The sequence below is a fragment of the Microtus ochrogaster genome, chromosome 1 (assembly GCF_000317375.1).
Source record: "Microtus ochrogaster isolate Prairie Vole_2 chromosome 1, MicOch1.0, whole genome shotgun sequence".
NCBI classification, from domain to species: Eukaryota; Metazoa; Chordata; class Mammalia; order Rodentia; family Cricetidae; genus Microtus; species Microtus ochrogaster.
This window is the reverse complement of record NC_022009.1, coordinates 120,894,097-120,921,065: the sequence shown is the minus strand read 5'-3', so window position 1 is coordinate 120,921,065 and position 26,969 is coordinate 120,894,097. Positions and strand designations below refer to the sequence as shown.

Genomic DNA, 26,969 nt, shown 5'->3' with positions numbered 1-26,969 from the left:
CACACACACACACACACACACACACACAAACATATACAAAATGGCAACCGCTGTGGGAAAATTTGGCCTTTCCTCACAAAACAAACACAAAATAAATCTACCATGTGACCTATCTATTCCACTGTGAGGTACACTCCCATAGGAGTTGAAAACAAGACACAGACAAGCACTTTCAGAAAGACAAGGTTCTCCTCATTGTATGACCTTTTGTGGTTGGATTTGTTGAATTCTGAAAGAAATGAATGTCTACATTTACTGAGAAGAGTGAGAGCCATAAGAAGTAGTATCAAGGACAGAAGAAGGCCTGCTAACACTCAGGTTCTTGCTGGATCTACTTCCTGAAGAATATCTGGAAGAGATTATTTATAAAACAGGTTGGAGGAGGTTGTGGGGGAAGGGATGTGAGCTTAAAGACAGTCTTTCATAGGGTTGTCATGGATGTCCCTAAGGTTAATCTCAGCTCATCAAGCATCAGAGCAATCAAGCCCAAAGGAGACAAGAAAGGAGGTCTGAAGGGTTAAGACCCCCAGAGCGTTTGCCGTGGCGCTGTTTTAGGTCACCGACAGGTGCCAAAGGCAGCCAGGACAAGGATTGATAGGCCAGCAATATCTGTGCCCATTTTGAGGTCTGGTGAGTCAGAGTATACGAACAGGAGAAAAAGAAACAAGCCTCTTGTGACCCTAGTTTCCCTTCCAGAAATCTACCATGTGACCTATCTATTCCACTGTGAGGTACACTCCCATAGGAGTTGAAAACAAGACACAGACAAGCACTTTCAGAAAGACCTCCTTTCTTGTCTCCTTTGGGCCTGATTGCTCTGATGCTTGATGAGCTGAGATTAACCTTAGGGACATCCATGACAACCCTACGAAAGACTGTCTTTAAGCTCACATCGCTTGTGGTCAGAGCGACAAGTGTGAAGCCAAACTCTTAGCTTCCCAGCAATTGGTGGATCTGGGGAAAGGAGCAGACTTCAGCCCAGAGATCCCGTTACCTGGTACTAGGATGGACAGGAAGCCTGGGAAATGCACTTGGGAAGTGGAGGTCACGTGGGAATTCAAGGTCACTTCAAGTTTCATCTAGGCTAATTGAAACACCTTGTCTCAAAAACTAAAATACCTGTGGTGTGGTGTCTTCGTTAGGGTTTCTATTGCTGTGCCGAAACACCATGACCAGGAAGCCAACTGGGGAGGACAGGGTTTACTTGACTTACACTTTCATACCAACCTGCTCATCACTGAAGGAAGTCAGAACAGGATCTTAAATGGGGCAGAAACCACGAGGCAGGAGCTGATGCACAGCCTGCTTTTCTCACAGAACTCAGGACCACCAGTCCAGGGATGACACCACCTGCAACGGGCTGGACCCTCCTCCATCAGTCACTAATAAAAAAAAAAATGCCTCGCAGCTGGATCTTATGGAGGTGTTTTTCTCAACCGAGGTTCCCTCCTTTCACGGAGACATAGCCTAGCCAGCACATACGGAAAATATAAAAACACAGCATACACAACTCAGTTCTCAGTATGATGAGGGGTAGCAGGGGATACAAGTAAGCAATTATTTAAAGCATCTAATCACAAGTAACAAAAAATGAACACTTCTAAGGGGATGTTCTTTCGCTGTAGAAAGAAAGACAAGGTGATGGGTATAAGAGGTAGCAAAACACATTTCCAGTGGTTCTAACATTGGGGAGGGGGAACGAGGGGGGGAGCAACTGAAAAAAACACAAATATTATCTCTGCATGGTAGGAATGCATGGAAATTATTTAAATCATTCACCTTTTCTGAATGGCTGAGCTACCTCAGAAAGTTTTAAATAAATGACCAAGGAAACAGAAATTTACTTGTAACACATTTATTTTTATACATTTTTAAACTGCAATTTTCAGATTACAATTCGTATTTCTCTTATACGGGAATAAGCATCTCTTTGGTACAGAAATCACACCATACATGTTGTGTGATCTTAACTAAAAGACAAACAAATAAAAAAAATTAACTATGACTGTGTCAAAACTAGTCTTTGCCCATCCATTTGTCCCCTACTACAGCTCACTGTGAGACTTTAGAATACAGTTCTGTTCACATAGACATATTTACAGAGACACCACATCAAAGATACTTAAAGCTCCTATGCATCAAGGTGTACACGGCCTGATGAAAGATGGCACAAATTACATAAAATAATACAGTACAGGTAAATTCAAACCCAACAGCAAGGGCAACTGATATGAAATGCATTGAAACAGTTAAATGGATACACTGGAAACAAACTAACTTTAAAATAATGCAAATAACTTGCAGAGCTCTATTAATAGCATATGGCCATAAATTTGGTAGCGTATTTCAGAGATAACAATCAGACATATAGAACACTAACAATAAGAAAGATATTAGCTATAAAAGCAGCTAACTATAAAAATAAATAGACCAAAGTATGTAGTCTATTAAAAGTTTTCATTTTATGAAGTAAAAGCTTTTTAAAAATAGGATTATAGAATGGGAAAATATTTTTAAAAATATCTTAAAAAGTCATCATCAAGACTCAGCCCCCCTAGCCTGGGTATGGGGCTGCCTGCAGGACTCCTGCCTTCCACTGAAGAGCCTGAGACAAAAGCCTGGTCTCAAGACAGAAGAACACTCAGATTCCCACAAAAAATACAGTATTTTTTCTTCAAGCCAATAAGTTCAGACTCAGGTGGTTTTCGTAGAGAAACAATTAGTCTTCAACCTAGAAATCAGGAGCAAAAGTGCTTCTAGTGACACTCATAGAAGTCTCAGTCACAGGCACTGAGGGCTGTGTGATGTGGCTTTGGGTACTGACAAGGAAAGAAGGCACCATCACTGGTCCCATGGAGCTGGACCACCACCTGAAGTCTTCATCGGCTGCCTTAGGGGACAAAACGACTCCAAGCTCAGCCATTTTGGGAATCTTCTCGAAAAACAAATAATGACCTGGTTGCACTGGGGCACTAAGACAGCCAACTATTTACTGATGAAATTAGATTTCATAAAGGAGTCTACAAAAGCTTAGAGGGCAGAAAGTATTTAAGGTAAACACTGTCATAAGAGAGAAAACAAACAAACAAAACGGCCTTCAGTATTCTGCTTTCTCAAAGTCAAGAATACCAAGAAAACTCTCCATCTCAGCATGTCTGGAGACGGGCGGCCTCATAAACGTGGTCCATGTCCAAATATCTTACGGGTGAGTCATTCGTTACCCGACCACATCTGCAAGTCAGTTGTCGGGTTTCAAGGAATCATAGCCTTCTTTCAGGAGGTCCCGCCACGTTTTCAGGAAACGTGCATTTTCTGTACACTTCAAGGCAAGCTCCTCCACCTGGGCTGATACCGCAGATGTGGCTTCGAGAAGTTTCGTTAATGAAAACGCCGCCTGCAATTTAAAGAAAGGAAAGTCAAGCGGGTTAGTTTGTGGTCCCGGGGACAAAGCAAGCTCAGCTCCACCACTGGGCTACACCCCAAACCCCACACGTGCTTATTTTTTAGACTCTCATCTAACGTCACAGTTTAAAAATAGCTTAAGTCAGCCAATCAAATGACGTGTTTTTCTTTTAAAACAAAACAAAACGAATTTTCAAATAAAAACACCGCTTCTTTCTTGAACCCAAAGCGTCAGGGCACAGTAGGCACAAAGCTCTACCCCTGAGCTACACTACTTGGAAACCCTTTGGCATCTAAAGGACTTGCCCATAAGCCACTCCCGCTAATAATTAGGTAACAAAAGCACTGTCCCACTGATCTGTGAACACTTTTTTTTTTTTTTTTGGACTACACAAAGAAAAGTGTGAAATCAAAGACTGACATTCTGAAAACATCTAAAATCACACACACAGCTATGAAAAACTCCCTTTAAAAACAAATGTTCTCTCCACCAGAGATATAAAATTGCACTTTTTTGGATATGACTTCGGTACTTAGTCTACACATTTACTTGTAACCAGTATTGTTTAGCAAAAAAGAAATAAACCCTGAACCAGCACTTCAGTCATCTATTAAAAAGAAAAAAAAAGACAACAAAAAACTTGTCGCTCTCCTAGGAAGGTTACCCGCCACATACTTCATTGTGCTCTACCGCTCCAGAGTCCCTAGAAAGTGAAACTGACACCCTCCAACCCCCTCAGCGCCGTGCGTGTTGAGGTCAGGTGGTGATGTCTGGGAATTCGGGACCGAACAAAAACTTTCCAACATGTTTGCATTGCAGGAATCAGTGAAGCATCCTGCCAATGGTCTCCGCGGAGCCCTGATCCACTCAACTCCAGCACAGAACCAGCCTGTGACACACAACAGCATCACCAGCTGGCACTGGGCTGGTGGCCAACGAGAAGAGCAAGAGATTACCAGGCAGGGAGGCTAGGAGCGTCCAAAGCACTCCGAGAGCTGCGAGGAGAAGAGCGGATCCCGGTGGTGGGGACCACAGCAGGAGGGGAAGGGGAAGCCGAGGAGCGCGGGCGGGAGCACCCTGGCTGCTTTGCCAGCAGCTCCCGGGACGGGCAACACTCACGTCCCCGATCTGCAGCTCCACTTGCTCCAGGGGGTCCACCGCTGCGGCGTGGCTTCGGCTCGGACTCCGCCAGCCCAGACGCACTGGCATGCTGAGGGACGACGAAGAGGCGCCTGAAGACGGAGACGAGGGAGGCGGCGGCGGCGGCGAAGCCCGAATCTCCTCGGGGTCAGCCATGGGGCCGGCCGGGGCCGCACCGAGCAACCGAACCCGCACCAACCGCCTTTCAACAGCTCGCGCCCAAAGCCCGCAGGCTCCGCCTCCTCCCCCTCGGGGTCCCGCCCCATCTTCGCTTAGGTCTCCACCCGGGACCACACCACGGGCGGGCTCACAGGACGCTGGGGCCGAACACTACAACTCCCAAAAGGCCGAGCGACTCATCCCGGCTTTGTTGTCGATGCGCGTGCGCGCAGGGGGGGGAGAGGGCGGGACTTGTGGGCCTCTTCCGCAGACTAGGTTCCTGGATGAGGAAGATGGCTGGGAGATGGAGTCTTCTGCCTTTTCCCTGCTTGTGTGGGACCCAGAAACCTTATTGGCCGTCGGGTCGTCCGTGACGCCGGCGCAAAGCAGAAGAGGGGCGGGCACGCCGCGGAGCACGGGCGCTCGGCACAGCCCACAGAGCCTGACTTCAGCGAGGCAGTCGGGGCTTCCTGGCAGGTGATGGCGCCCCCCGTGGCCTAGAAGTCCAGCGCCCTCGGCCCGCCGCCGCAGACAGGCCTCTCTCTCCGTTGTGTCTTGGGCAAGTCTCCGGGCTCCTTGGAACATGTTGGTGCGGCTAGCCAAGCTGTCGTGCCCTGGTGAGACAGAATCCCTGGTGGGGACAGGTGGAGCAAGGTGGATAAGTTGGGGCAAAGGAGACGGGGCCATACCTGGGGTGCTGCGAGCGCCTCTTTCCTCTTCTTTTCTTAGGCTAAACTAGGGCAAAGGTCAATGCTGCCAGCGCCTTTTGGTGGACCCTGACTTCCGACCTTGAAGTTGCCCCAGTTGGCAGAATTAACAACTGGGTTAAAAGTCATGAGCGGAGGAGACTTGTCAACACAACTCCCACGGTCCTAATCTTTATCCCAGGGCTCAGGTGTTATCTGCTGCCTTATTAGGAATGGGAAAGAAAGGAAGCAAAACTTGTGTGGGATTCCTCCTTGACTCTGACCAGACTTTCATCTTCGTAGCCATTCTGGTCCGGTCTTCTTGTGAAGTCTGAGCTGTCATATCGTGTTTTGTGCTGCCCCTGTCACCGATTATGTCTGGATAATTATGTCAACATTTTCTGCGTGCTCGGTTAACTCCAGACGCTCTGTGATGGGTGCTTCTTAAACCAGTTGGATGATATTTTTAGTTTTACCTTAAAACAACACCTAATTCAAACAGAAGTTTAGAGGATCGTGAATTCTGATGTAACTGACTTAATAGAAAGCTTTACTGAAGTTAGGATTTGGCTGCGGAATTTGTAAACAAGTATGCATGCTGTAAATTCAAAACAAGTATCTCTTACACACAGGGTATGTTCCGTTTGGGGGACCATCAATGTATCAGATCTTGTTCGCTTTACAGCCTAGTTTAGATACTGTCAGTCTTGAGTTCAGTCAGTGTCTTTTCTTTGGATGCTAATTTGTTAGGTTATCATAGCCCAGCGTTAGCTCTAGTGACGTGAGTGTGCAGTGTGTATGGCTGTGTTGTTCAGTGGACTCTGTGACTTTGTTTCCCCACCGTAACTCAGCCTCTATGTTCTATGTCCACAAGCCTCGTGAGAGACGCCAGGCTCGTTTGAGCAAAGGAGTAAAGGTTATGCCTTTTTAAATTCCCTGGTGGAAATCAGAGGTCATGGTTCCAGCTGTTCTCAAGCAAATCAGTAGCTGAACAAATAACAAAATTAAAGTCTGTCATATTCCACTCAGCTTGCAGAAGTAAATGAGAACTTGTATATGCTACACTCCAGTGTATAATACCCTTTTTAAATGATAGTATGTTTGAGCTCAAACTAAATTTGTATATAATATTTATAGTTTTCTTGCTTTTAAGATTTAGAGTACGTGAAGATTTAATCTTGGTCTTAATAAAGTATTCCCAATATAGATTTTATACTTATTTATTTTGGCTTTTTGAGACAACATTTGTCTATGTAGTCCTAACTGCCCTTGCTACTTGTTCTGCAGACCAGGCTGGCCTCAAAGTCACAGAAATCAACCTGCCTCTGCCTTCCAAGTGCTATGATTGAAGGCATGTGTCACCACCACCAATAATATTGTGACTTTTAGTGTGCATTACAAGGAGAGAAAGTGGGTTTCCCTGCCACTTGAAAGTTATCAAAAGCAAATGTATAGATAGCACTTAAAAGACGTTAGGCTTCTGCTCCAAATGCTTTCTCTCCCTCCATCCACCATAATGTTTAGCCACATATTACTTTAATAACTACTTTGTTGAAAAATATTAAAAGATATTAACCATGCAGTTGTTACTAAAAAATAAAATTAGTTTATGTCAAGTTGATTTTGTTTAAACAGGCCTTTTTTCTATTTAATTAGAAGAAAAGAAAAATTTACCACAGCCTCAGGTTCCATTACTTCAGAGATCAAATACTAGTCTCAGAGTTGGACAGTTATTGGAAAAGACTATCTGAATTTCTCCCTGTCTGCCTTAAATAGGGATTGTAGCTACTCCACATATCTCAGGAAGTTCTGAGGGATAAGATGTGATGGGTTTGTTTTGTTTGGAGTGGGTTCTCATGTATTACAGGCTGGTTATGATCTCATTACGTAGCCGAGGATGACCTTGAATTTCTGGTCCTTGAATTTCTGGTCCTCCCATCGCGCATCACCACTCCTAGTTCAGTAGTGCCGGAGATGCTCTGTCACCTGAGTCACACCCAACCAAGACGTAGTGTTTAAATGGAAAGTTCTTAACCATTCATTGTGTCCTAGAAAGTATAAACTATGTACTCAAAATTAAATTCTTTGTCTTTACTGTTCACTTTTTGTAGTCCATATATAAAAGTTTCTTCATTTGACACAGTCCAAGGTAGAAAGGGCCAGAATTTACTATTTTGCCAGAAATTAAACAGACCTTCATAGGCTTCTAAGTATACAACCATTGAAATTGTTTCTAGGAAGGTCCTGATCCAGTGAACACACAGGTATTCCTTGTTTTTTGAAATGGAGTCTATGGTCAACCAGAACTCTCTCTGTGTAGACCAGCAGGCCTGGTAGTCACAGAGATCGGCCTGCCTCTGCCTCTAAATCCGGGATTAAAGACGTGTGCCACCAAACCCATCTAAATAGTTGTAGCTCTTGTATCTACGTCCGTTCTCACTCTATTCTCTATTTAAATTTTCATTTTGAACCTGGTTTCGGCTTTCAGATGAACTGTAGAGCCAACATCGAGTCCCCGTGCGCCTTTTCCTGAGACTAACAGCTTACATAGTCATGGTGACTACCGAGACTAAGAAGTTAACATTGATGAAATGTTATTACATGACAACGTTATTCCGATCCCCGTTTTTCTGGTCCAGGATCTAGTTCCTGTTGCTTTTAGTTAGCATACCTTCATCTGTTTGAATGAGACAGTTCCTCTGCTTGTCTTTCGTGATCTTGATGTTTTTAATGTATATTTGTCAAGCATTTTATTGAATGCCTCTCAGTCTAAAGTTTCTTGGTGGTTTCACATGATTTCCTCACTAGCTGGAGGTGTAAGGACTGTGGGGGTGTGTACCATATAGGTAAAGACGCTCATTATATCCTATCAATGGCATGTGCTATCTGCGTGTGGCTGTAACATTTAAATGATATTTAGACGCTTAACTCAAATTATATTTACTGACGTTTTTCTACTAGAAAGTTTCTTTTTTCTCTTCTAGTTTACTATTTACTAGAAACTAGTTATCCAGTCCACACTCATGGGAAAGAATCAAAAAATGCAGGGTATATTCTCACAGTCTTTTTAGTGCTTTGAGTTTCTCTCTAAAACAGTGTTTGATTAAAGCTTAGTATAGTGCTGTTCACCTTTAACCTCAGCCCTTGGGAGGCAAAGGCAGGTGGACCTTTGTAGTTCAAACCCAGCGTCATCTATATAACAAGTTCCACATAAGCCTGGGCTGTATAATGAGACCGTTTCTCAAAAACAAGCGTGAACACAGAGACAAAACATTTACTGAATAGAATTCGTTTTGACATAAAGAAGAGTGTATATGTTTTTTCCAAATGTTTTTCTGTCTGTTTTTGTGCCATTTGATGGGTAACCATCTCCCCTGTATGTATTCAGTCTCTGGGTCATTCATTTTATTACACTATTTCTTACTTGTTTTAAAAGATCTGAGAATGTTGCATCATGACCAAAAGCTAGCTGTGTAATTCACCTGAGAAAGAGCATGCTCCGTTTCCATGTGTGTCATTCATTAGGAACAGTTGTTCTGCTTAGAGTCTTTTTCATTCTATGACAGGTGAAGACTAATTTTTAAAAAGATATTGTTCATAATTTTTATGCAGTGTATCAGTGCTTTCATGCCTTAAAAAATAAGAAAAAGTGCCTACCTCTGTGTGCTACAAGATGGTCTTCAACGTCTGTGGTGCCTCAAATTACTACCCACTACACAATTCATCCCCGGGAGAAAGACAAACGGTGGGAAGGTATGTGGTGACTTTCATAGAGTTCTCGGGGCTTTCCTACATACTTTGTGTTATCTTGTTGTTCTGAATATTTTATTTTTCATGGTAATTTAAAAGCATTCACTATATCTCACAGCTTCATCAAATGTGTTACGTATTACTGTTTAGATAAATTAAAAACTTGGTTTTGTTCATTTGTTTCTTTCTAAGAAAGGTGCTTCATGTAGTGGTCTGGCCTTGAGCTCCTGGTTCTCCTGCTCTTACCTTCCAAGTATTGAGATTATGAGTGTGCACCACTATGCCTTATAAATTTATTTTTTAAAAAAATATTTTTTATGTGCATTGGTATTTTGCCATGGGTGTCTGGTCCCCTGGAACTGAAGTTAAAGACAGTTGTGAGCTGCCATGTGGGTGCTGGAAATTGAACCCAGGTCCTCTGGAAGAGCAATCAGTGCTCTTAACCCATTGAGCCATCTCTCCAGCTTATAAATTTATAAGAATGGATTTCAAAGCCAAAACTTGGTTTATGGGAACCAGAGTAAGATAGACACTGAAATAGAACCTAAGAGAACTTGAAAATCATCAAATAATATGTTTACTATAATTATTATGCATAGCCCAGAGAGAATATCTATAAATTATACTCTGAAGCATTGTAGCATACTAAAATACATATTCAAGTATCCAGTACCATATGACTTATGTGGTTATCAGGTCATATTAATCCAAGAATTATTGTTTGTTTTTAACATGTTTCCTCCCAGGAGTGAACATGGAGAGGTTTGCAGAAGAAGCAGATGTGGTAATAGTTGGCGCCGGCCCTGCAGGGCTCTCTGCGGCTATCCGTCTGAAGCAGCTGGCTGCTGAGCACGGGAAGGACATCCGTGTGTGTCTGGTGGAGAAGGCCGCTCAGATAGGAGCTCATACGCTCTCAGGGGCCTGCCTCGATCCAGTTGCTTTCAACGAGCTCTTCCCAGACTGGAAGGAGAAGGGGGTAGGACAAGTTGATCTTACGCAAGGTCTAATCTTTGCTGTCCTCTGTAAGAGCAACAAGTGCTCTTAACCACTGAGCCAGCTTCCAACACCTGATAACCTAATTTTCTACAGAAATAATTAAAGTCAGCAGAAAGTGCTATAGGTGTGATATGCAGAGGGCTCAGTGCTCTCAAAGTCAGTTCAAGACTGCTTAAAATCTTACATTCAACGTTTTCTTTTATAGGATGCGTTATAAATGTTCTGCTTCCAAAGTTTCTTCCAAATATTTGTGAATATTCTTTTTTTTTTATTTTATGTGCATTAGTGTTTGGCCTATATGTATGTCTATGTGAGGGTATCAGATCCCCTGGAACTGGAGTTACAGACAGTTGTGAGCTGCCATGTGGGTGCTGGGAATTGAAACGGTGTCCTCTGGAAGAGCAGCCAATACTCTTAACTGCTGAGCCATCTCTCCACCTTGAGAATATTCTGTTGTTGTTGTTGTTGTTGTTGTTGTTCTTTGTTTGTTTGGTTTTTTTGATACAGGGTTTCTCTGTAGCTTTGGTTCCTGTCCTGGAACTAGCTCTGTAGACCAGGCTGTCCTCGAACTCACAGAGATCCACCTGCCTCTGACTCCCAAGTGCTGGAATTAAAGGCATGCGCCACCACTGTCCAGCCCTGTGAATACTCTTAATAAAGGTGAAATAAACATATGAATATCATTTGTACTCATTTTTTATGGAATAAGCTAAAATCTGAAACTTTCCTTTGTGCTCTCCTTCCCAAAACACACACACACACAAAAAAAAAAAAAAACACACAAAAAAGTGTTTTAACACAAAAACACTTTAAAGGAATTAATTCTCTTCAGTATATCAGAAACCAGGTATCATTGAATTGGTACAGCGTCAGTTCTATTGTCAAAGCTCTTTATTGCCTTGACACCCTTACACATACACGGTATCAGTGATTTGTCATTACATACATGTTAATTGTCTGTATCACCCAGAAGGATAACTTTTCTATTTTGTTTTTCAACAAGGCAGGCAGTTTCAGCTGGAGCCAGGCATGTAGGCTGTGCTCCACAGAGACGGAAACGTGGTGGTGGCACAGCTCACACATGTCTCCGGAGCGTCCAGAAATAGTCGCTAGGGCAAAACCAGCAAGAGGTATGGGTTAGCTTTCAGGGTTTCCTTCTCAAGGCTGGAGAGATGGCTCAGCACCTTAGAGCACTGCTTGCTTTTCCGGAGGATCAAGATTCAGTTCCCAGCACCCAATGTGCCAGCTCACAACTGCCTGTAACTCCAGTTCCAGGAGATCCAAAGCCACCTTCTGGCCTCTGTGGGCTCTCGGCACACAAATGGCACACAGCCTTACATATAGGCAAAACACCTTACACATTAAAAAAAAAAAAGAAAGAAAGAAAAAAGATTTCTGTTTCAAAGAGACATAAAAAGAAGATTTGGTCACAGAAGACTGAAAAAAAGGAAAGAGGAAGACAGGAGTCCCTTTCCCCTTCTCTCTTTAAGGAGCTTTTTAAAATGTGTACGTTCTCCCGCACAAACATAACTGAAACATTTCTTCCTCTTTTCATTTGTTCCTAGGCTCCACTTAACACTCCTGTAACGGAAGACAGATTTGCCATTTTGACAGAGAAACACAGAATCCCCGTGCCGATCCTTCCAGGTAGAGTACGGCAGCCATGGAGCAGGGACTTGCTCCGCTGAGAGCAGCCGCCGCAGTGGGGAGGTAGAGTACGGCAGCCATGGGGCAGGGACTTGCTCCGCTGAGAGCAGCCGCACCGCAGTGGGGAAGTGGAGCCCAGAGGGAGCGAGCTAAGGAGACAGCCAGACTAGGAGCACTTCTTTGTCTTCTAGTCTAGAAGAGCCTTGTAAGCCAGCCAGGAAGTTTAATTCTAGGCTTTACTATTCATTTTATTTTAATAGACTGGGACTTTCAACCAAATAAATAACATGTTACTGCGACCATAAAGATAATGCAGCAGTACACACTGGTTAGATTTTTTAATTAAGTATATTATTATATTATTTAGATACCTTAGCAATTAATTGTCAGGTTCTAAATTACATAAATATTTGCAGGTCTTCCGATGAACAATCATGGCAATTACATTGTACGCCTAGGACATCTAGTGAGCTGGATGGGGGAGCAGGCAGAGGCTCTTGGAGTTGAAGTGTACCCTGGATATGCTGCTGCTGAGGTCTGTATAATTTTGTTTTTAATATTTATAGAAGCAATATCTTCTTATTTTAAAAGTAAAGTAATAATTTTATGGAAGTAAAATCATAAGATTTTAGAATTTCAGCATTGGGGAAAATAACTAAAATGTTGTAATCCAAAGAAGATTTGAATTTCTTACATTGCCCTCATCATGTGATTGAACACCATGGGGATAGGACTCCCTCAGTGGAAACAATGTGCTCTGTGTGTTACAGGATAAGTCTGGGCCCGCTCCCAAGGGCACCCTTGTGTTTCTGCTCTTCTTCCCACCTTTCTCACCAGGAGGTTTCTGTTTGCAAGGCTATGTAATCTGATTACCTTCAAAGTGCTGCTGCTCTCTAATGCACACATTCCTTACCACCCTTTCTAATGCCTGTGCTGGTGCTGTATGTGTATGTGTGCACGCGCACGCACACACACACACACACACACCCCTACGAGGAATAAGCTCGTTCAAGCCTTTTGTAGATTATTCTTCATTTTGGAAACGTCTTCTGTTCTCACAAAGCAATAGTTTTGGGTAACCATTTCAAACTTTGACCCCCATCAATAAAGTTTGAAAACCCAGAAGAACTTGTAAAAAATGACTTAAATCAATTTAGTATTGAATGAGCATTAAATCAAGAACACTGCTGTTGTCACAGGTACCTGGGCACGATGGTGCATGCCCTTAATCCCAGCACTCAGGAGGCAGAGAGAAGCACATCTCTGCAAATTTGAGGCTAGCCTGGTCTATATAGCAAGTTTCAGGCTAACCAGGGCTACATAATGAGACCCTGCTTCAAAAACAGAAAGGAGGGACTGAAAAAAGAGGGTGGCTCACAGTTAGAAGCACTGGCTGTTTCTCCAGAAGATCGAGGTATAGATCCAAGCATCTACATGCTAGCACACAACTGTCTGTAACTTTAGTCCAGGACATCTGCCACCCTCTTCTGACTTGGCTATCCAGAGAGCATTTTCCTCTACAGGAAACAGAAATTAGGAGGTAAGAATAGTATAGTTTCTTGTCTTCACGATTGTACTTTTTACCTCCCCGCTGCCTTCTTGCTTCAAAAATAAACTGCAGTCACCATCATTTCGAATATGTCCAAGTGTGAATACTGAGATAATAGTAATTTCCTTTAATCATTTTTAGGTCCTTTATCATGAAGATGGGAGTGTAAAAGGAATTGCCACTAATGATGTAGGAATACAGAAGGATGGCGCACCAAAGGTATACCTTTAATAGTCACGTGCTTAAAAAGAAGAAGCAGGGGGGCTGGAGAGATGGACCAGCAGTTAGGACACCCAGGTTCAATTCCCAGCACCCACATGGCAGCTCACTCACTGCACTGGCTCACCCCAGTTCCATTCCTGTGGACAGGAGCCACTCACTCTATTAGCAGAAAGCTTTCGGGAAATGAAAACCGGTTGCCTTCCTCTCATTCAGAATGTCAGTCTGACAAAGTACACACGGATGCATGCTAGCTGCCGCTGGAATGTGGAGCACATACTACAAAACCTGAAAAGGAGTCACTAATTAGATTAATAATTGAATTATGAATTTAAACAGACATATCTAGAGCCAGGCATGACAGCATGAACCTGTTGTCCTAGCATTTGGGAGGCTGAGGTAAAAGGATGGCTGTGAGTTTGAGACCAGCCTGGGCTATGGATGAGACCCTGTTGTTTGTTTGTTTGTTTGTTTGTTTTTTTTAAGGTTTAAAAAGAATGTTTCATGTAAGCTTAGGTTGAAGCTACAAAAGAACTACAAAGCTCTCAATTGTTAAGTTTCCTTTCCTATGAAAAGAATAAACACAAATTCCTGTCTTGATACAGCGTGTGATTATTACCTAGTCTCCCAACTGTATGCTCAGTTCCTTAAGAACATCAGTAGTAGACGGTTACTCTAGTCTGGGCGACTGTTTATTGGGAGTCTGGTCTACTTCAGTAGACTTCTTGCTTAGAAAGCAAGTGGCAGAGGCACACAAGCCGTGCCATGCTGTTGTCCTGTGCAATTATTTTCTATATATAATGACAATTTAGTCACAAATTTATCAGAACATTTACATATAACAAATAATAAATAACATTACAACATCACAGCAAAGGTCACACAAATTCTGCCTTTCTAATAGTTCAGGTTTTTGTTCTCATTCAAAATTTTTCATATTCTGATGGTGAGTGAAAACTCTGGAACATATGGAGATGGGAAGGCCTTTTCATTTGTAGAGACGCTGCGAGCATAAGCATGCTTTACTTTTCTGGAACAAAGACATCACAGAATTTAGATTCTACTTCTAATAGTACTGTTGATTTTCTTTCTGGTATACAAGTCTACTATGTCTTGTGTACCTAAATCATTATTTAACTTTTTTAATGCATCAAATATTGTTACTTTAATTATTTTTGCTTTTCAGACAACATTTGAGAGGGGACTAGAACTCCATGCCAAGGTCACAGTCTTTGCAGAGGGTTGCCATGGACACCTAGCCAAGCAGCTCTATAAGAAGTTTGACCTGAGGGCCAGCTGTGATCCCCAGACTTATGGAATTGGTTTGAAGGAGGTATCCTGGTTTGCTTGTACACTTTTAATTCTTTTGAAGATTTATTTATTTATTATATATACAGTGTTCTGTCTGCATGTATGCCTGCTGGCTGGAAGAGGGCAGTGCTAGGGATTAAACTCAGGGCCTTGAATATGTTAAGTAAACATTCTACACTCTACTGCTGAGCTATATCCCAAGCTAATTTAAGAATTTAAGCCACCCTGGATGGAGGTGGGTGGTCCTTGGACTTCCCACTGGGCAGGGAACCCTGATAGCTCTCTGGGCTGACAAGGGAGGGGAACTTGATTGGGGGAGGGGGAGGGAGATGGGAGGAGGTGGCGGGGAAGAGACAGAAATCTTTAATAAATAAATAAACGGAAACACCCCCCCACAAAAAATGAACTCATAGAAATAACTTAACAAAAAGGTAGTTTCCCTAGAATTCTTCAATAAAGAACACCTAAAAAAAAAAAAAAAAAAAAAAAAAAGAATTTAAGCCAGGCATAGAGGTATAGATCTGTACTTAGTACTTGGAAGGATGGGGCAGAAGGATTGAAAAGCTTCAGATATAGCAAAGCTCAGTCTAAATAAGTAAAAAATTGTGTGTGTGTGTGTGGGTGTGTGTGTGTGGGTGTGTGTGGGTGTGTGTCCGTGTGTGTCCAGACAAGGTCTCACTATGTAGTTGGGTTGGCCTGGTCTATGTAGACCAATAGACCCACCTGATCTTGAATTTATAGAAATCTGCCTCCCTCCCAAATGCTGGGATTAAAGGCTTGCACCACCATACCCAGCATATGCATGCATTTTTATTTTTTTTATTTTTTTTTTTTGCATGCATTTTTAAGGGGCTAGAAATGCCATAGAGTGCTCACCTAACATGTATGAGGCTGTTCAAGTTCAGTCTCCAGCACTGCAAAAATGAAATACGCTGCATTATTCTGTGCATAAACGTCTGCAGTGGCCAGTTTCATTGCATGGCGACTGCAGTGGGACAGACAGACAGATCTGAACTGAGTGCTCTCTTCTTGTCCTTCTCCCAGCAGTGGGCACGCCCAAGTAGCCGGTACTCAGAGATGGCTTCTTCAGTATCTTTTCTGTAATCCCACAAAAGAAATTCTTAATTTGAGGTTCTAATGTCTTGAACAGTTCATAACCTTTATGACCCAGTTCTTTGTCCTGGATTAACGTGTTATCATTTGATTGTAATTTTCCTTGATGTACAAGTCATTTTTTCCTGCTTTCATGTAATGCCGTCAGACTTGTTGGGCTTGTTTTTGCTTTTAGTTATGGATTATTGATGAGAAGAAGTGGAAGCCTGGCAGAGTAGACCACACTGTCGGCTGGCCCTTGGACAGACACACTTATGGAGGCTCTTTCCTTTATCATTTAAATGAAGGTGAACCTCTAGTAGCTCTTGGTCTTGTGGTAAGTTTTCTCCTTACTGCAAAAGATTTTGCCAGAGTTAGAGTGACTTGTGTGCAAACAGGGTTTTAAACCTGGAAGATACTTTTCCATTAGAAAGCTGACTTTTGAATTTATCTGCATGTAAAATGTCCATGGCTACTGTAGACATTCAACTTACTCAACTAAAATACTAGTAGCTACTACACTCTGGGCACTGTTCTAGAAGCCATCCTGTGCTGTGAAATATGTCCTTATTATGCCAGTAAGAAAATCAAAATCTGAGCAAATTTAACTAGTTTACCCAAAGGCCACAGTAGCACCTGCCTCATTATTGTTGTATTACTGTGAAGAGACAGCTCTTACTAAAGAAAGCATCTCACTGGGGGCTTGCTCACAGTTCCAGAGGACTAACATTGTTCATCCATTCTCACTCAGTCCAGCACAGTGACGGAGGCAAGGATTCATGCCTGATGCTGACTTTAAAACCCACTCTCATTACGACATGCTGCCACGGAAAATAAAATTGGCCCTCATGTGAACCTACTACTTTAAGAATAATCACAGGAGTTTCCTCTTATTACTATAGTAATAAGTTATATCTTGAACATTCTGAAAAATGCGAACTAGATAGTTTCTCCACCTTGTAGCCGACAGCAGCAGCATGGTGTACTGCCATGACCCTACTTCCACTTGACACATGATTAGATTAATGCACTGTCAGTGCTTAATCCTCAGGTCTCAGAGTCACTTTGTGGTTCTCACCCTAGTGACTCAGTCTCATCCAAGGACAAAGGTGTAGCTGTTAATTCTAGCCATGAACCTGTACCTGTATTTCTGAATACAATCTACATCCCTTCTCTTCAGTTTTGCCCTAGTAATAGTGTAAGGTAAGTACTGTCTTAACAAGTTGGTATTGATAAACCAGTAATAAGTAATCACAACTCCATTTGTGGACACTTATTTAAAATGGGGTTTGTTTTTTTTCTCCTTAATATGAACTTGGATTTCCAGAGCACAATGGTTTGTTAATGTCATCTTAACTGTTAAAGCTTTGCTGCTTAGGAACAATTATCCTTTTGCTCACTTTCTTTTCCTCAGTTTTAGAGTTTACCTGTTTGCATTTTGGTTTTGGTTTAAGGTGGGTCTCGACTATCAGAATCCATACCTGAGTCCATTCAGAGAGTTCCAGAGGTGGAAGCACCACCCCAGCATCCAGCCCACACTGGAAGGTGGGAAGAGGATCGCCTATGGAGCCCGGGCACTCAATGAAGGCGGCTTGCAGGTAGGTTCCAGCACTTACTTGTATTTTGTAAATTAAATAGCCAGTTAAAAAACAATATTTATTTTATAGGACGAAAATTTATTTAAGGAATTTAACAGAATACTGTTTATTAAATTATGTGTGAACACACTAATTAAATTATACCATGAATTTAGTTTCAAGAATGTTGAGAGGCTAGGCGGTGGTGGCACACGCCTTTAATCCCAGCACTTGGGAGGCAGAGGCAGAGGCAGGCAGATCTTTGTGAGTTCAAGACCAACCTGGTCTACAAGAGCTAGTTCTAAGACAGGCTCCAAAGCTACAGAGAAACCCTGTCTCAAAAAACAAAAAAAAAAAAAAAAAAAAAGAGCATTTGTTCTAGCCGAGGACTCAGGCTCAGTGCTCAGCACCCACATGACAGCTCACAATGTCCCCAACTCCAGTTCCAGGGCATCTGGCACCCTCTTCTGACCTCCTCAGACACTAGCACACTCATAGTGAACAGACATACAGCAGAACACTCACACACAGAAGAAAAAAAGAATATATTGACTTCATTGGGTGTAGTGGTACATGCCTTTAACCTCAGCACTTGGTTAGTGTTGTAGACGAGCTTTGATAAACTTACCAGGGTAGGCACATGGGATTAGAAAAGTTAGTCAAGAGTACAAAGACACAGTGAAAATAATGAAACAGAAAACATAGGATAGTACTGGAAGGGAGTTCCAGTGAATACGCCCGTGTTTAATTTTCCATACAGCTTTATACCCCAACACAACAGGGGAAGAAGACAAAAGGCTGCTTTAACATGATACAAAGGTCAGTTAATTAGAACAGTTATTTGCTTTAATACTTCGAGACATCAAGTCATTAGCATTCTGTTGTTTAGGCAGTGAACCCACCCTAGACCAAGAGTCCTGAAGGCAGTCACTCACAAGGTCAAACTTCCTATTTCAAAAGGAGAAGTACGCTTGGTGGATCTACCTGTGCTGCTATCTTAATGTCAGAAGACCAGGTATCCACGTCCTGGGTCAGGATGTGTGGCCACACTGTGTCAACAACTCACTGACCCACAGACACACGTGTTTGGGCCTCCACAGGATAGCAGAAGCAGGTGGATTTCTTAAGTTTGAGTCAGACAAGACTGTGTGTGTGTGTGTGTGTGTCTTCATGGCCTTTTGATATTTTTCTTACTAGGAAACAAAACCTGTAATTCATGTTATTTCCTTTTATTCCTTAACTACACCAGGAAACTGATAAGGAAATTTATTTTTCAAAAATGATTAATCCCAACTAAGTCTTTCAGGTAGCTATTAGGATTCTATCACTAATTATTCTGTTAGTACACATTCAAAATAAATATTTCAAAATATGATTTATTGAGTGTGCATTAATGAAGTAAGACCTAACTGACCATGACCAAAGCTGTCAGTACTGCTGTAAAAACAGTCAGACCAGGAAGAGAAGTGAAAGCAGCAGTGAGGGTTGGACCCAGCTTCCCTGCCCTTCTGATCCCGTCACCCTTCACTCTAGATGCCCAGGCTATTTTAGGTGCTGGGGTTTGGGTTTCTCTAACTGATTAGAAAAGTAATATGGGGGGGGGGGGCACTTAGCCTTAAAATAAAGCTCTGAATACATTGCTACGTTAACAGTAACTCATAAAGTTAAGGGAAGTCATACGGTATTGTAAACAAGGTCACTCAAGTGTGTGTGTGTGTGTGTGTGTGTACATGCATGAGGTCAGAGAACAACTTCTGAGTGAAAGGTTCTCTCCTTCCACTGTGTGGATTCTGAGGAGTAAACTCAAGTCACCAAGCTTGACAGCCAGCTTTACCCACTCAGCAGTCTGGGCATGGTCCTTCTGATTCCCTCTGCCCACCCTCAGGTTTTGCTTCTTGCTTTAGGATTGTACCATTGGTGGGAACTGTGGCCACAGACTGTTCCCCATGTCTCCTTTGCAGCTGATGCCAAGTTTTGTGAGTCAGTCAGCACATCAAACTCTTACTACTCCACCACCTTGCCAACAAAGGCTGTCTATGGCTGATTTAGAAAGCCCCTAAGGAAACACTGCAAATGAAGAAAGAACAACCCTGCATTGGCTCACTCCCTTTTCAAACCAGAGTACATGTTCCCATGCAGTCTTTTTTTTTTTTTTGGCTCCTATTCCTTAGACAATATACTTTTATTGGCTAAATTGAAAAAATATGATACTTTTATTACACTGCTGATTTTATCAGAAATTGAAAGTTCAGTTTGTTAAGCTAATAAAACTTGTTTGGTTATTGTAATATCATTAGAGCTTGTCAGAATAAATAAAAATAGGTGGAATTTTTTCCAAAATATATGTAAAGGAAGTTATAATTTGTCAACCAAATTTAGAAAATCTTTTAACTGTGACACAGATAAATATAAATAAAAACATGTCATTTCAAATATATTTTGATAATTCTGTCCCATAGAAATAAAAATGAGATAGGAAAAAAAGTAGAAAAATGGCCATAGTCCTAATCCCACACTGCCCTGGCTGTCTCCTTCCTCGTACGTCCTTCACGCCGTGCTCACTGCTGTCTTTCCTGCAGCTTTAGGTCTGGGATGTGTTCGTTTTGCCTCATTTGAACTGACTGTGTCTTGGATCTTCTTTTCAGTCTATTCCAAAACTCACTTTTCCCGGTGGCTTACTCATTGGTTGTAGCCCTGGCTTCATGAATGTTCCCAAGATCAAAGGTACCCACACGGCAATGAAAAGTGGAAGTTTGGCAGCAGAATCAATTTTTAATCAACTAAATAGTGAAAGTCTCCAATCGAAGACAGCAGGTGAGGAACTCTTCCCATAGAAGAAACACTACTACAGTCAGAATTTTATAACTCATTTTTATTCACGTCAGAGTCACAGGACCAGTGATTGTCTCTTCCCATAGTGAGGAAACACTACTACAGTCAGAATTTTATAACTCATTTTTATTCACATCAGAGTCACAGGACCAGTGATTGTCTCTTCAGATGTGATGCTACTACATCTGCACTGCATATATGGAATGACTCAAAAGATGTAACACAAACATCAGTAGGCTAGAAACAGCATCACTAAACAGGGCAAAATCAGCCACCTATCCTTAGCAAACCTGCAAGCATAATCACATGACTCTGTTGTGGCAGAGAACAGACATTACCACCACCATAAATCACTAAGAGGCCATCTAACTAGGCATCCATCAATCAAAGGAGAGACAGGCAGATTCCGATGAGTTCCAGGCCAACCAAAGCTGTGCTGTGAGACCCTATTTTTAAATCAGTTAATTAAAATAAAAAAGACCCCCTGCAAGTCTCTTGTTCTGAAATCTAATTTTCCCTTTGATTTTATTTCCTTTTTAAAAAAAAATATTTATTTAATATATATACAATGTTCCTCCTCCATTATCCCTAAGGCCAGAAGAGGGCACCAGACCTCATTACAGATGGTTATGAGTCATCATGTGGTTGCTGGGAATTGAACTCAGGACCTATGAAGAGCAGCCAGTGCACTTAACGTCTGAGCCATCTCTCTAGCCCCCCCCTTTGTTTTTAAATTATTGTGTGTGCATGTACATGCGTACATATGTGGAGGTCAGAGAACTTAAATTTGTTTTTTACTATTGTTTACTTGTGTGTGTAAACAATGCACATGAGTGCAAGTTCCTGCAGAGGCTAGAGGAGTCAGACCCTTCTGCAGCCAGGATTACAAGCAGTTGTGAGCCACCTGATGTGCATACTGGGAATTGCACTTAGGTCCCCTATCTTCCTAACTGCACATCATCTCTCTAGCTCACTATCAGAAGACTTTGGGAAGTCAGTTCTTACACGTCTATGTAGGTTCCAGGACTTGAACTCAGGTCCTTATGCTTGTTTGGCAAGTGCTTTTACTGACTGAGCCATCTTCCTGTTGACAAAGAAGCCTCCCAAGGAACTGTGATCACACGAAGTATTGCCAGTGGAACAGCTCCATGGTGGTCAGCTGGAGGGTTTGTTGTTCAACCACTAAGCTGCTGACTTCATGTCTACAGCCCTGTGTTCCAGCCACTGTCTCATGGCAGTTCCTGACTATGCCATGCACGCTCTCATCTTCACATGGTTTCTGCCTGTTCACGTAGCACTCTGAGAGCCTCTCTAAGTCTTACAATTGGATACACATACACACAGCCCTGCTACCCCTGAACTGCCTATCATCGTGTGCCATCATTGACACATTATATATTTGGCTTAATTTATCTACTGCTCCAAAAGAATTTTTTTTGTATCTACTGTTTCCTGTCAAAAACTCCAACAAAGACTTTTGTTCATTTTTAGTTCTAAACACTTGGCATATAGTAGCAACCCAACAAGTATTTCATAAATAAACCTAGTCCTTAGAATCACAGATAACCAATGTTCCTTTACTAAGAAATAGCAACTCAAAGACTCAGGGTGTGGCTCAATGGTTGAGGGAGTGCCTAGCATAAACAAGACCCTAGGTTTTATTGGTCCCTAGCACTGAAAATACCAGTACAACTTGGTTTTGCCTTCAAGTATGTAAGAATAAAGGTCTAGCACATGGGCTTGGTAAGCAGTAAGACCATAAAAGCCAAGAGAACAGGTGATGGAATGCAGCAGATAGGCAGAACTTTCTCTTTTCTCCCAAGTGCTGTTCCTTGTGGAACCACCAGCCATACTCTCCAACTGTTGTATACACAGTACCAGATAATCCTGGAACTTAGTATTAGAATAAGGAGGAAAATCCCTTGAAAATTATAACAGAAAACTATTAACCAGAGTGTAATCACTTTGTAGTTTGTGCAAGTCAGTTAAGACTTAGTTGTAGGGCTGGAGATGGCTTAGAGGTTAAGAGCATATACCTACACACACAAGTAAACAATAGTTAAAAAAAAATTAAGTTCTCTGACCTCCACATATGTACAGTAGCATATACACACACACAAAATAATTAAAAAAAAAAGACCCCAGTTAATTGTCTACAGTCATCCCATTACAAAGTCAGCCAGCCACTAGGGCTGAGGCAAGATATTCTTGCCGGGACAATTCCACTTACAATAGATGTTTCAGAAATGTTTTTGTATTTTTTTAAAATTTATGTCTGCAAATAGTCTGAACCTGCATTGTTTCCCTTTTCAAACTAATTCTTTATGCTTCCAGTATAAAAATTAAGGTCAAAGGTTTATAGCTCAGTGGTAGGATATTCACATACAGTCCCAGTGACACCCAAAGGATATAGAGTATCTTGTTGGAAGATGCCAGCATTTGTGATTCTGCATGGATCCACATAGCCATGTTTCTAAAAACTAACTCACCATCTATGTTTTACTTAATATTTCTTATTTTTCATAAAAGGACTTCATGTAACTGAGTATGAGGAGAATTTGAAGAACTCTTGGGTATGGAAAGAGCTACATGCTGTTAGGAATATAAGGCCATCCTGCCACGGGATACTGGGAGTATATGGAGGGATGATTTACACTGGAATATTTTACTGGATATTAAGAGGAATGGAGCCATGGACTCTAAAACATAAAGGTAATTCAAATACAATTAATGCCAGTGTTGATCTTAAGCACCTTTATACTGAAAAAGTGTATGTGTGGAGGTGTGGTCGTTAGTAGAGCATATAACTTAAAGTTTTGGTAGTGTTAGGGTTGGCCCTGAGGCTCTCACTAAGCTGTGTCTATACTGTCATGATATTTAAATTTGCTTTGTCAGTGATATGGTAAATAAGGGGAGGCAGCATTTTGCGACAGGATCAAAAGTAACACAGATGATGTCAAATTTTCTTCACAAAGGGTGATGTAAAACTATTTCTCCTGCCTCTACCTAAGTGCTGGACCATACCCATCATAAATTCAGTATCTTTAAAAGGTAAAATAGCCTAGACTGAGGTCTTTTCTTCGGTATGACGGTAGCTCCAAGTTGTTCTCATATACTACTTGAGGCCAGGCATTGGCAGGAGGTAAAGGCAAGAAGGTAAGTTCAAGGCCAGTCTGAACTAAGTAACAAGATTGTTTCATTGACAGACTGAGAGTGAAATTCTGTGGTAAGAGAATATTAGTATGCATGGGTCCTGGTCTGGTTGAATCACCAGCACCAAAAAAGACAAAGTACTGGAAAATTATGTTATTAACCATCTTCCTCAAAATTGCTTAAGGTTCTGATTCTGATCGGCTCAAACCAGCTAAAGATTGTACACCCATTGAGTATCCAAAACCCGATGGACAGATCAGTTTTGACCTCTTATCATCTGTGGCTTTGAGTGGTACTAATCATGAACATGATCAGCCAGCACATTTAACCTTAAAGGATGACAGCATTCCTGTCAATAGAAATCTGTCAATCTATGACGGGCCAGAGCAGCGATTCTGCCCTGCAGGTCAGTGACAATTTCCTTCTCTTCCTAAACATGAACAGATTTCCATTTGAGGATGTTCCTTTTCCATTCTGCATTGCAAAACACTTCTATGTTCAGCATCCTTAAGGAAACTCTGACTAGCAGTGATAGAAGAGTAGGGATTCTGGTTAAGACTAGTTTGGATGACCCATCATCTCAAACAGCCTTCGTGTCTACCTTTAGACAAAAGGATTATAGAAAACAAACACAAAATACCTGTTCTGTTTGTACATATGTACACATTACGGCCACACTGAGGTCAATGACTGACACTAAATTTAAATTCATCAGATGTTCAATCTCTTATGTGCTAAGAGCTTTCAGTTAAAATGAGAACCAGAGCTAAATAATATGGTAGAATAAACAGCACTTGGATATATGAAAATTAGTATATGCTCAAGTGAGATTAGAAAGTAAGTAAAAGTATTCAAGAATGAGTTGTTGACTTTTAAAGTTATACTATACTATAAACTCTCAGAGAAAAGGACCAGAGCTCATTTGTTAACTCTTGTTAGACTAACCAGGCAATACTGCTGTACTTCCACTATGTGTTTATAAGTGGTAAATTTACTAGGATACTAATAGCAGCAACATACACCAAGACCAGATAATCTCTGTGGGGAAACACGAAAGCCTCAAAGGCTTCTAAACTTGTTCTAAGATTTTAATTTCCACTGTCAATATTTTTACCTTTTTGTTTTACAGGAGTTTATGAATTTGTTCCTTTGGAACAAGGTGATGGATTTCGATTACAGATAAACGCTCAGAACTGTGTGCATTGTAAAACATGTGATATCAAAGACCCAAGTCAGAATATTAACTGGGTGGTGCCAGAAGGTGGAGGAGGACCTGCTTATAATGGCATGTAACACAGAGCACCTTCACGTACTGGCACATTTGACAGCCAGTTTCTATAAAACTGTAAATGTTTAGATAACTTCTAAACAAGTGTCCTTAAACACTATTGAAGGGAAAAACTTTATTATCTAAAGTTGCCCCATAAACTCATGAACTATTTCTCATAAATAGAACTTTACAAATAAATGATGTAGCATCTCACTTCCCAAGTCCTCCGAACACTCAATACCAATGGGAGCTTGTATCTTGGCCTTCACGGTACATTTGTCTTGCTAAACTTAAATCTTCAAATTTAAAAACAAATGTGTATTCCAGACCAGAGACGGACATCCAGAACTAACCATAAAGTTTTACTAAAACACAATGCCCACTGGCTTGTGACAGGCTAGAGTAGTGGTTCTCAACCTTCCTAATGCTATGACCCTTAAATACAGTGTGGCGATCCCAACCATAACATTATTTTTGTTGCTATCTCATAACTTTAATTTTGCTACTGTTATGAATCATAATGTAAGTATCTGTGCTTTCCAATAGGTTTATTTATTATATATACAGTGTGTATATTATATATACAGCATGTGTGCCTGTGGGCCACAAGAGGGCACTGGATCTCATTACAGATGATTGTGAGCCACCGTGATTGCTGGGAATTGAACTCAGGACCTGTAGAACAGCAAGGTCTTAACACTGAGCCATCTTTCCAGGCCCAAAACTTAATTTTAAAGACTTTAAAATTTAAACATTGGCCAGATACCATTCTTTAAGAAAATGGAGACAGAATTGCATTTCATAACACTTTATTAAAGAAGAACCTACGTCAGTACTTCTATGTAAACAGTGGTGACAAAGAATCAGGGATCACAGGTAGACAGTAACTTATATTATCTTTTATATAATCAACATGTAATAGTTCAGCACGGTTTAATTCTTTTTAGGCAAACATTTTTGCATACACCGCCTTCTCTTTATCTTTTTCTGCCTTTATCATTTGTTTGACTTTAAGCAATTCTGCCTGGATAGCTGTGGGGAGAAAGGCAATGAATTAATTCTCAAAGCATCTAAAAAACTAGAAGAACAACTAACAGTGTAGTCATAACACAGCTATCCCATGCCATGGCCACTCGTCATCTGCTTTACCTCAGAGAAAGTTCCTTTCTATCACAGCTACTCCGTACCATACCCAACACACAGAATGTTTTGGTCATAGCCACATTCAGCTTAGGGAAAGAATGTCCCAAGCTTTAAAATTAAAATGATTACTCTATCTTATATCTTACTGTTGACTTTTTGACTAGCATTGAGGTCACAAAACCTGCATCCCAACAGAAAGGGTCGTAGAAGCAGCATGAAGGTATATTAAAGAGCTAGTAGTACACTCTTGAGCAGAATTAGAACGTAAGCTCTGCAAAGGAGAGGGACGTGAATACTGGTCTATTTACTACACACTCAGTGCCTGGCCCGGTGACAGGCACTCTGCAGTATCTGAACAACTAAATACATCAAGGTTATGTGTTCATCACTTCATGAGGATCACCTCTGAAGGACAAATGAAGCTTCACGACAAAACCTGCCAGTTTACCTTTATCTCCTGGGGCTATCTCCTGCGCCTTCTTCAGATCAGCCTTTAATGGGGGCAGAAAGGGGGAGAATTTAAGAAACATAAGACATTAGAACTTTTAAGGTGATTATCTATTATAAAACAATGGAACCAACATTTACCAAGGCTTGATCATATTCTTTTAACCCTTGCCATCCTTGCGCTTTGCGGTATAGTGCTTTGGTATTTGACGGGTCCATTTCAAGAGCCTATGGGAAAAAGTTATAAAATCAGTATTTTTATCTAAAAGTACCTGTTACTCCAGTGAGTTCACCAGTAGAGGGTGCTGAGTGGGTGTGGAGATGCTGCTCTGCGCTGGTTTCTAACTCTAGTGGACCCTGTTAGAAAATGTTTTAAATACAGTCGCCTTCTGATACCGTCATTAACTAACTCAAGGGCAGCCCAACACTTGAAAACCAAAATCCAGTGGTACATAAGTCACCTCTACAGTGCTGGGATTACAGGTGTGCGTAACCACAATCATACCTACATTCTTCATCATTCCTGGCTGTGTTCGTATATGTCTAGCTCGTAATACAAATAAATTTCACTAGGTCCTAGGAAACTAAAATACAT

At 41.5% G+C, this 26,969-nt stretch overlaps 3 protein-coding genes across 4 annotated transcripts in view; 1 reads left to right on the top strand and 2 right to left on the bottom strand.

Annotated features, from left to right (window-relative positions):
- Positions 1 to 1,852: 1,852 nt before the first annotated feature.
- Positions 1,853 to 4,856, bottom strand: C1H4orf46 (chromosome 1 C4orf46 homolog). Its single transcript, XM_005344125.3, has 2 exons — positions 4,523 to 4,856; positions 1,853 to 3,394 (listed from the first exon to the last, which is right to left on the bottom strand). The coding sequence occupies exons 1-2, from the start codon at positions 4,697 to 4,699 to the stop codon at positions 3,239 to 3,241; spliced, it is 333 nt and encodes a 110-aa protein (XP_005344182.1). The 5' UTR covers positions 4,700 to 4,856; the 3' UTR covers positions 1,853 to 3,238.
- Positions 4,857 to 4,994: 138 nt separating this feature from the next.
- Etfdh (electron transfer flavoprotein dehydrogenase) lies at positions 4,995 to 24,993 on the top strand. Its single transcript, XM_005344123.3, has 13 exons — positions 4,995 to 5,319; positions 9,001 to 9,141; positions 9,885 to 10,114; positions 11,700 to 11,781; positions 12,198 to 12,316; positions 13,472 to 13,549; positions 14,736 to 14,882; positions 16,149 to 16,289; positions 17,407 to 17,550; positions 20,175 to 20,343; positions 22,891 to 23,073; positions 23,699 to 23,920; positions 24,644 to 24,993. The coding sequence occupies exons 1-13, from the start codon at positions 5,286 to 5,288 to the stop codon at positions 24,805 to 24,807; spliced, it is 1,854 nt and encodes a 617-aa protein (XP_005344180.1). The 5' UTR covers positions 4,995 to 5,285; the 3' UTR covers positions 24,808 to 24,993.
- A 583-nt stretch (positions 24,994 to 25,576) lies between these two features.
- Ppid (peptidylprolyl isomerase D) overlaps positions 25,577 to 26,969 on the bottom strand; it is a 13,302-nt gene continuing 11,909 nt past the window's right edge. For both annotated transcript variants that reach the window (XM_005344122.3, XM_026784542.1), the window contains 3 exons: positions 26,516 to 26,602; positions 26,376 to 26,418; positions 25,577 to 25,816 (listed from right to left, as the gene is read on the bottom strand). In XM_005344122.3, the coding sequence (XP_005344179.1) occupies positions 25,728 to 25,816; positions 26,376 to 26,418; positions 26,516 to 26,602 (219 nt within the window). In that variant the 3' untranslated portion in view covers positions 25,577 to 25,727. The remainder of the gene's footprint in view (positions 25,817 to 26,375; positions 26,419 to 26,515; positions 26,603 to 26,969) is intronic.

Bases quoted from the DNA above. Each gene is read 5' to 3' on its own strand.
- Etfdh (XM_005344123.3), top strand. From the start codon at position 5,286: ATGTTGGTGCGGCTAGCCAAGCTGTCGTGCCCTG. The intron at 11,782-12,197 runs GTAGAGTACGGC...AAATATTTGCAG, and splicing joins CCCCGTGCCGATCCTTCCAG to GTCTTCCGATGAACAATCAT. The intron at 14,883-16,148 runs GTATCCTGGTTT...TTTTGCTTTTAG, and splicing joins ATGGAATTGGTTTGAAGGAG to TTATGGATTATTGATGAGAA.
- C1H4orf46 (XM_005344125.3), bottom strand. From the start codon at position 4,699: ATGGCTGACCCCGAGGAGATTCGGGCTTCGCCGCCGCCGCCGCCTCCC. The intron at 3,395-4,522 runs GTGAGTGTTGCC...TTTAAATTGCAG, and splicing joins TGGAGCTGCAGATCGGGGAC to GCGGCGTTTTCATTAACGAA.